This window comes from Suricata suricatta, chromosome 9 (genome assembly GCF_006229205.1).
Source record: "Suricata suricatta isolate VVHF042 chromosome 9, meerkat_22Aug2017_6uvM2_HiC, whole genome shotgun sequence".
Taxonomy (NCBI): Eukaryota; Metazoa; Chordata; class Mammalia; order Carnivora; family Herpestidae; genus Suricata; species Suricata suricatta.
This window is the reverse complement of record NC_043708.1, coordinates 121,516,935-121,526,938: the sequence shown is the minus strand read 5'-3', so window position 1 is coordinate 121,526,938 and position 10,004 is coordinate 121,516,935. Positions and strand designations below refer to the sequence as shown.

Here is a 10,004-nt window from a genome sequence, read left to right as displayed (position 1 = left end):
GGGAGTCAAGTACTCTGAGCATCTGAAGGAAACTCTGGACTGAGTCCACCAGGAAAGGAACAATCAGGACAACAGGGAAGGGAGATCATAAAAGCACAAAATCAATATATAATACGGACTTAAACATCCAATGTTTAAGTCAAAAATTTAGGTTACAAGACAATGCATACCACTGGCTCAATTTTGTTAAATAATCCCATCCAAATAGAGAAAACTTGCCCCTTATCTCACAGGAAAACCAAGTCCAAGTGGATCACCCACCCAAATGTGAAGAGTGAAGCCAGGCTTCTAAAATGTAACTGTCCAACGAAGTTAACATGTTACATGTGTAACTGAATGTTTTGTGGCAGCCAATGAGAAGAGAAAAACAAGTGAAACTAATTTTAGAATATTATTTAACCTGTTATCATTTCAGGATCAATATAAAAAACTGACAGTCTACATTTTTTTTGTACTAAGTCAATGAAATCTGACGTGTATTTTAGTTTCAGTACGTTGCATCAGAGTAGCCAGGTGTGGGTAATGGCTACCATACTGGACACTGCAATTCCAGAATACAACTTGGGTGAGTTTTTCTGGGACTCTGTGGGTAGGGGAAGCTTGACAGACCATCAAAAGCTCTAGCAGCAACAACAAAAAGATGGATAAATTGGACTACACTTAAATTAGGGACCTCTCCATCAAGATACCCTCAGACAGTCCTGAGGTGAGCCACCGAGTGGGAAAGGGCATTTGCAATATACATAACCGAGAGAGGCCCAGATCTTGAATTAAGAAAAAGGCAAAGGATGATCAGATAATTTTCTGGATTTTCCAAATTTTCTCTACGAGACATGCAGCACCTTTAATTCCTCCCCCCAGATACATTCTCCCCCGGTTCAGCTTACCAGTTCCACAAGACTGTTGTTGGTGAGAATGAGTTCCGTCAGGCAGGGCAGAGCCTGATCAAGTCCCTCACCTATACGGCTAAAACGAAAGCAAAAAGACTTCATAAGAGTGAAAAGTAAGAAAGCTAACAATTTCATCTAAGTCCCTGCTCAGAAGATTTCAGATTCCAAAGTTGGAAGAACTCTAGAGATCTTTCTTTCAACACCCCGACAGAGGGAAAATGAGGCACAAAGAGGAAACCTTGTCACAGGGTTAGTGGCAGAAGGGGGATGATTCTCGAACCCATGGCTCCTGAAGGGCTGCACTACCACACTGTCCAGGGAGAGCAAAGCGAAGAAGAAACTTCTCAGCTTGCTTCATGACTTTCGCGCGGGTAGCACAGAAATACAAATGCCTCTGCATTCGCAGCTCAGCTACATGGCAAACAGCTGCACCATAAGGGGACTGTTAATGCAGAAGAAATATGCCTATTTTTAAAAAGTAAGTCACTACCTACTACTTCTTAAAGACACTGTCTACAGACCTTCAATAACTTTTCTGATGAAATTTACTCAGAGATGATGAAAGAGGGTAAAAAAAAAAAAAAAACAAACCCTGTTTCAGTAATACTCTAAAAATCAGTGGTAAAAAAAGAAACAAATGTCAAACAAATGTCAAATATGAGACATTTAGTCAAAAATATAATTGTTAAACTTTATGCATCTTTTTACTATAATCCTCTGATAATTACAGTGACTGTTTTAGAAGCCAAAATATGTACAAAACAGCATGTTTGTAACTTATTTAAGTTTTGTTATTTGTTAAATTATTTATTACCGTGAATATGCAAATATTTCTGAAAAGATGCAAATAAAAGTAAACCAATGCCAAGTTGATCTCTGGATCTGTGGGGAAAAATGCAGCTTGTCTCTCATTTTAAGAAGAAATACGTAGGCTCAACTGGTTTCTCTTCAGGGAACACCGTGACATTTTACTCTACGGGGCAAAAATTACTTTCCACAGCAGCCACTTACCATATTCTATTGTTGTTCACTAATAATGTTTTCAGTCTTCTCAACAAAGGAAAACCATCCAGTTTCCTGATTTCATTGTCAGAAAAATCAATAGCATCAAACTGGTCTAAGGTAGCACCTAGATTTTCAATGACAGGAATTTTATACCCTATACAATGGAAGGAAAATACACAAGTATTAACATAGGTAAAAGGCACCTGAAAACATTAGCAGGACTTCATGGTAATTTGACTCAGAGCTTCCATGTATTCAGAGAGTGTTTACCCAGCACCTATACTGTGCCAAACAGTGCAAATGTGCAAGGTACTGGCACATAAAATGCGGAATGAGGGTCGCATGTCCCCGCTGCCGCGAAGCTTACAGTCTAGGGGTGGACACGAAGGTAGTGAGGACAAGGACAAGGGATACGATAATGAAGACACTGACTAATAATAAGACTGGCAGCTAACATTTGTAAGACTATTTACATGGCGTCTCGCTGTTCTAAATAGTTAAATGACATGATGACAATTTACACTGTCAGCAGCTTACTGTCAGTGTGCAAGTCTTGTTCATACGTTGAGGACAACGGTTCTTAACGTCTTTTGCATTCCCACAGGCCACAATCATAGACCTTACCAGGACATCTTTGCTCTATCCCGGCCCCGCCCCCCACTACAATCCAGAGTTGAAGCTCAATGGTTTATATACAATGGTAAATCACCCTGTGAACAATCCACTCAAATACTCACTGATTTGTCTAAAATAGACATAGCTATTGTGCTAGGTGCTGGCGGAAGAAATGAACCCAAGCCAAGGTTAAAGTACATAATTCAGAGTTGCGAGGGCTACATCAACGTAAGCACTGCACCAAAACAAGTATCCTCAACACCGGATGCACTTCAGACTTAGAAGGCAGAGATCAATCTGCGCCAAGAGAGTGGAAGTGGTTACTCCTGACGACGCTTCTCCCAGGGAAACAATATCAACAAAAGGCACCTGGTTTTGTGAGCCAGGAATCCAAGCCAAAAGCAGAGCCTGCAGTAGCGCTGCTCCCCGGGTGGTGTTGCCCCTATGGAGCCAAATCTCAGGCCCAAATTGTGTTATATTATTTCTTCCGCCGAGAAATTGCTCTTCACATCCTTCCTATAAAGTCTCTTCCTTGAAATGCCTAGTCGACAGCTGCACTCCCTTTTTTTCTTTTGTAACCAAGCCTTACTAAGGTTAAAATGCTACATGAACCTGAGGGGTTCAGAGCTTCCACCTCGTACACATGGCACTCGTGGTGCATTTCTCTTTAAAATGTTGTGATAAAAGGGCAGTATCAGACGACTGAAGCTATTAAGAAATCTTGGGGGAAGTCATTGCTTTTTTTTTTGACTTCGTTTCCTCCCTCGTAAATTACAGATAATTAACATGTATCCTGTCTATAATCCCTGTAATAACACTCTAATACCTTTACTGAGAACCAACCGGTCGCTGAGCACTAGGATTACAATTATTAACATTTCCCCTGCTCTCAAACAGTTCAGACTGCGAAATACGCCAAGCAAGGACGAACTGAAGCCCACACGTGTGGATCAGGAAGCGATCAATCAATCCTCTGCGTGTGTGAGAAGGAGAGGGGCCAACTGAAGCCTCAGAAGGGCCTAAGGATGGTCTTCTGGCAGCAAAGGCAGGACCCAGGGTCGGGAGGCGCTGGCGCAGCCCGGCTTGGCGCCCACAATGCAGGCCTGCTGGCCAGGCTCCAGCCCTCTGCGCACGCGGCGGGGCGCGAACCACCGGGCGGCTCGCTGAAGCCCGCCCGCGCCCCCGGACTCACCCCGGAGGTCCAGCTCGCGGTCCCGCACGGCGTTGGTGTACTGCGCCGCCTGCTCGATCAGCTCCGCCGTCAGTTTCACCATCCTGCCGCCTCCCGCTACCTGTGTCGCGGCCTGTCGGGTGCTTCCCGCCGCCTCCCGCCCGCCAAATTTCCCGGCGTCCCCCGGGCCCCGTCGCCAGGCAGCACCAATCGCAGCCGACGCGTGCGCGCGCAGCTCCACGCCCAGACCGAAGCAATCGAAGAGCCACGCCCCAGATTTCGTTCTCTTTGGACGTCCTGGCGCCGCTGAAGGGGTCTCAGGTTCTGTGTGCTTTCCTTAGGGCGTATCTGGAGGAGGGCCCCTGATTCCAGATGTTTGTGTCCGCAAGTTAAGCAAAATGTGAAAGCACCCGAGTGGAACTTCCTCATGCAATGGTGCACCTTCAGGTGGGAGGGGACGGTGTGTCTGTCCTCACTCCACCGAGGAGGGCGGGCTCCCCTGGCATCCACTGAGGGGTCCCGGACTTCAGGTTCCCAATCTGGTCCGGGACTTTGGCCCCCGGGGCTACCATGTGAGAACCAGGTCACTTCGCAGGGCCACTTCCCTGGGCCGCCTTCCCGCCGCGCACATCTAACCGGGATCCGCGCATCGTTAAGTTTGCGGTTTGTCCTTTGATCTCCAGACGTTTAAATATTCACAAGGAAGCATGATACACAGAAAAGTGCACACTGGGAGTATGGAACGTGACAAATAGCCACAGAGGAAGCACACTTGCGTTGCCCCCTCTGGGTCCAGAAGAATACTTTTCTGAAAACTTCCCTCCCTTCCCTAAGGTAACCACAAACCCAGCACCCTAGATTAGTTTTGCTCGCTTTTGATATAAATAGAATCATGTAGTGTGCTTTCGTGCCTGGTTTCTTTGGCTTTGTATTATGCCTGGAATCCAGCCAGGTTGCATACAACAATGGTTTGTTTACTTTTGCTGCAGTATAGAATTCCGTTGTTTATTTCACACCAAAACTTAGCCATTCTGTTGTTGATGGACGCTAGGGTTGTTTCTTTTGGGGGGCTACTCAGAATAATGCTGCTACGTAGTTTCTTATACATGGATCCAATGCGCATGTGCCTGAGTTTCTCCAGAAGTAGAACTTCTGGGACATAGGGTATGGTATCAATAGGTATGCCTGAAATAATACACATACTTCTAGCGGTGTATAAGCGTTTCCATGGCTTCCAACCTCAGCCTCATTGTCATTGTCAGGAGTTATAATTGTGGGGCTTCTAGTGGGTGTGTAGTGGTATTGCACTATTGTTTTGATTAGCTTTTTTCTAATAACTAATGAAGTTGAGGACCTTTTCATGCATATTGTCTATTCGGATATCTTTTGGGAAGTGCCCCTCCCCCCCCTTTTAAAGTGGATTGTCGCCTTTTTCTTATTGACTTACAGGATTTCTTTATATGTTCTGCACATGAGCACACTCTGTGACTTGCCTTTGCACTTCTGTTGTTCTTAAAACTGTTTAAGGGGTGCCTGGGTGGCTCAGTCAGTTAAGCATCTGTCTTCGGCTCAGGTCATGATCTCAGGGTTAGTGGGTTCCAGCCCCGCGTCGGGCTCTGTGCTGACAGCTAGCTCAGAGCCTGGAGCCTGCTTCAGATTCTGTGTCTCCCTCTCTCTCTGACCCTCCCCTGCTGGCTCTCTCTCTCTCAAAAATAAATAAAAAACATTAAAAAAATTTTTTTAAACTGTTTAAATACAAAAGAATTCACAGAGACCAGAAATACTGTCCTTGTACACGTCACTAATGCTGCAAGATACAAATTGTAGTCCATTTTGGTCTGCTTAGGATAGCATCCTATTCCCCAAATCACCAAATCATAATCTATGCTGCAATTTAAATCAAAAGGCTACCAAAATGACCTCCTCACTCATTTTGCAATGGGAACTTTCAAATGGTTCAATTCAAGAGGAGTCATCAGAGGAGAAAGTTCTTAGCTCAGGAAGCCCTATCCATTGACTATCTTTTGTCCTTTTTTGTGGTGGTAGTGGCGGGGGAGTTATACTGTGGCCATGTGGGTCTAGGACAGGAAGTTTTTTGCGTACTGGCCTTTCCACTCTAATGCTGTTGTTTGATGACTAGAAGTTTCTAATTCTTATGTAATTCATCTTTTCTGGTTAGAGGGTTGTGTATCTGTGCATGTACCCTCAAATATTTCTCTCTGTTGTCTGCTAGAGGCTTAATTGTTTTACCTATCACATATAGCTGTATGATCCCCCTGGAATTGATTCTTTTTGAACTTTTTGAACAGAATGCAAAACAGACACACCCAAGTAACTGGCATCCTGATCAAGAACAGGACTTTGCCACATTGTAGAAGCTCCCTTGTCCTCTCAGTCACATGCTTGTTCCACTGGTAACCATGCCTTGAATAAGTTGGTTTTGCTTAATTTTGTATTTATGCAAATGGTGTATCTTATGTATCTCTTGCTTAACATATTTGTGTGTAGATGTAGTTAATGTATACTTATTGTTATGTAGCATTTCATTGTGTGAATATTCTGATTTATCCATTCTGCTGTTGATGAACATTTGGGTAATTTCCAGTTCGAGCTATTACTAGTAGTACACCTGTTAATATTATAATACATATCTTTAAGTGAACACATATGCTAATATATACATGGAAATGGAATTGCTGAGTCACAGGGTTAACTTACATTCAGCTTAAGTAGTTCTACTAGTTTTCCAAAGTGGTTGTGCCAATTTACAATCCTTATCGGTATTGTCAGCCTTTTTCTTAATAATATTTTTAATGTTTCTTTATTGGAGAGAGAGAGAGAGAGAGAGAGAGAGAGAGAGAGACCGAATGTGAGCAGGGAAGGGGCAGAGAGAGAGGGAGACACAGATTCAGAATCAGGCTCCAGGCTCTGAGCTGTCAGTATAGAGCCCCACTGGGTTCAAACTCATGAACCATGAGATCATGACCTGAGCTGAAGTTGGATGCTTAACCAGGCATTTGTCTTTTTCATTTTAGCCATTCTAGGGGGTTAGTAGTGGTATTGCATTGTGGTTTTAATTGTATTTGCCTAAGTACTAACACAGTTGAGAACTTTAAAAATATATTGTCCATTTGGATCGCTTCTTTTGTGAAGTGTCTGATAAGTGTTTTGCACATTCTTCTATTGGGCTGTTCTTTTTACTGGTTTGTAGATTTTCATGTTTTTTGGGTACGAGTTCTTGTGACATATATGTATGTTAAATATGTTCCCTTTCTCTGTGGCTTGACTTTTCACTCTCTTAATGGTGTCTTTTGATGAACAGAAGTTCTTAATTTTAATATAGTGTAATTTATGAGCTTTCCCCTATGTGGTTAAATGTTCTTTTGAATCCTCTTTAAGTAATTTGCCCACCCCCAAATCATGAATATTTTCTTCTGAAAATTTTGTTGTTTTGCCTTTCACATTTAGATTTGTAATCTATCTGGGGATAGATTTTTGTGTATTTGAGGTAGGGATCAGGATATATTTTTCCCTATATGAATAGTCATTTGCCCCAGTATCATTTATTGTGAAGACCATCCTTTCCCCGCTGCTCTGCATCACTAGCTTTTTCATCAGTTAAGTGTCCAAATACGTGAAGGTCTTGCAGACTGGCTATTCTGTTCTGTGGATTTAGTTGCCTGTTTTTGCATAATATTATATTGTCATTTAAAAACTTGATGTTTGCCTTTAAAAAGGGGTTACTTTTTTCCAAGATTGTCTTGGTTATTCTTGCACTTTGCATTTTGGTATAAATTTTAGGTACATCTTGCATCTAAGAAAAACATATGCTTTGATTTTTATTGTATTGGCACCACAGATAAATTTGGAGAATTCATATATTACAATATTAGGCATTCCAATCCATGAACATGGTATAACCTTACATTTATTTAGATTTTATTTAATTTCTCTTAGTGTTTTATAGCTTTTTTTGTGTAGAGGTCTTATACTTCTACTAGATCTATTCTAGGTATATGGTAGTTTAAAAAAATTAAGTTCATTCATTTATTTTGAGAGAGGGAGAGTGAGAGCAGAAACAGGGCAGGGGCATAGTGAGGGAGAGACAGAATTCCAAGTAGGCTCCATGCTATTAGCACAGAAGCCCCATGCAGGGCTCGATCCCCCAAACCATGAGATCATGACCTGAGCTGAAACCAAGAGTCAGATGCCTAACCAACTAAGCCACCCAAGTGCCCCAGTATATGATAGTTTTTGATGCTGTTGTGAATAGGATCTTTTGCTAAAAAAAAAAAAAATCCCATGTTCTAATCATTAGTTTCTGGTACATTGAAATATAGTTGATTTATAGTTGAAATGCAATTAATACTAGCATTGTATCTGACAGTCTTTATAAATTCACTTACTAGTTGTAATATTGTAATAGAACCATTCTTTTGGATTTTCTATGTACATAACCACACTGACGATAAAGATAGCTTTATTTCTTTCTTCCCAGTTCTTATGCTTGTTCATTATTTTTTGCCTCGTTTCACTGGCATCGTCTTCAGCACAACGTTGGACAGTGGTAAAAGCAGACCTTTGGCAGACCTCGCGTCATAGGGATGGGGGCACCCCTAACCAAGCAATCCATGTTAATATCACCAACAATGGAACAAATCAAAATATTATTCAATTACTAGAATGGAGTTAGAAGAACAGGGCGTCACTTCTGTGAGATTCCTGTCAAAGATGTATGACCTGAATGGAAATGTGAGGTAACCTCAAATAAATACAAACTCAGGGACAGCCTACAAATAACTAGCCTGCAGTCTTTAAAAGGTTCAAGGTCAGGAAAGTCAGGGAACTAATGAATTGTTCTAGATGGAAGAAGACTAAAAGTTCTAGACTAAAGAGACATGATAGCTTAATGCAGAGTGACCTAAAGTGGATCCTTTTGCTAAGGGCATTCATTATTGGGACAATTTGCAAACCTTGAATCCAGCCGGAGGTTTAGATGGTAATAATAATAATACATCGGTGTTAACTTCCTGATCCTGATGATGTAGATCCTATGTAGAAGGTCCTTGTTTATAGGCAGATGCTCTAAAGTATTTTGGAGTTAATAGGGTATCATGTTAGTAACTTACTCAAATTGTTCAGCTTCCTCCTCACAACTTTCTTATATTTTGCTTCTAGATTATTACAAAGAAGTTAAAATAATCCCAAACCCTTAATTCCAGAGATGACCACCAGGTGGAGACCTTAGACCAGAAAGCTAGTTATATTTGTATCTTGAGTTCTGGATGTAAAGAAGGGGTTTCTTTACTTTGAAAAGGGAAAGAAAGTTCTTTCATCTGGGCTTCTGACATGCCATCCAGACTGAGGAAGACTCAGAAACGTTGGGGCCACTTGAGCCACAGCCAGGGCCACATCAACAAGCACCGGAAGCACCCCGGAGGCCAGGGTAGTGCTGGTGGCATGCATCACCATAGGATCCCCTTCAACAAATACCAGCCAGGTTACTTTGGAAGAGTTGGTATGAGGCATTACCGCCTAAAGAGGAACCAGGGCTCTGCCCAGCTATCAACCTTGATAAACTGTGGACCTCAGTCAGCAAACACGGGTAAATGCTTGCCAGAAACAAGGGGTGCCTGGCGGGGCTCAGTCAGTAAAGTGTCCGACTTTGGCTCAGGTCATGACCTCACAGTTTGTGAGTTCCAGCCCTGCATGGGGATCTGTGCTGAGAGCTCGGAGCCTGGAGCCTGCTTCCGATTCTGTGTCTCCCTCTCTCTATGACCTTACCCCACTCACACTTTCTCTCTCAAAATAAATAAACATTTAATAAATAAACATTTGCAAGAAACAAAACTGGAGGTACTATTATCATTTATGGGGTATGAGAGGGCAACTACAAAGTTTTGGGAAAGGGAAAGTTCCCAAAACAGCCTGTCACGTGAAGACCAAATTCTTCAGTAGAGGAGTTGAGGAGATTCAGGGTGTGGGGGGAGCTTGTGTCTTGGTATCTTGATACCACGTGGAATGAAGTTCGTTAAATACTAATAAGTGCTTTAAAAATAAATAAACAGGGGTGCCTGGGTGGCTCAGTCGGTTAAGCGTCTGAATTCGGCTCAGGTCATGATCTCAGGGTTCGTGGGTTCGAGCCCCGTGTCAGTCTCTGTGCTGACAGCTAGCTCAGAGCCTGGAGCCTGCTTCGGATGCTGTGTCTTCCTCTCTCTGACCCTCCCCTGCTCATGCTCTCTCTCTCAAAAATAAATAAGACATTAAAAAAAAACCTTTAAAAAATAAATACATAAATACATAAATAAATAAATGAATAAAGC

At 42.4% G+C, this 10,004-nt stretch overlaps 1 protein-coding gene and 1 pseudogene across 1 annotated transcript in view; one reads left to right on the top strand and one right to left on the bottom strand.

Moving 5' to 3' along the window:
• SNRPA1 (small nuclear ribonucleoprotein polypeptide A') overlaps positions 1-3,855 on the bottom strand; it is an 11,141-nt gene extending 7,286 nt beyond the window's left edge. Inside the window, exons 1-3 of the mRNA XM_029952062.1 lie at positions 3,703-3,855; positions 1,902-2,049; positions 888-966 (exon numbers count right to left, since the gene is read on the bottom strand). Coding sequence (XP_029807922.1) covers positions 888-966; positions 1,902-2,049; positions 3,703-3,784 — 309 coding nt within the window. The 5' untranslated portion in view covers positions 3,785-3,855. The remainder of the gene's footprint in view (positions 1-887; positions 967-1,901; positions 2,050-3,702) is intronic.
• A 5,118-nt stretch (positions 3,856-8,973) lies between these two features.
• On the top strand, positions 8,974-9,691 carry LOC115302615 (annotated as a pseudogene).
• The last annotated feature ends 313 nt before the right edge of the window (positions 9,692-10,004 follow it).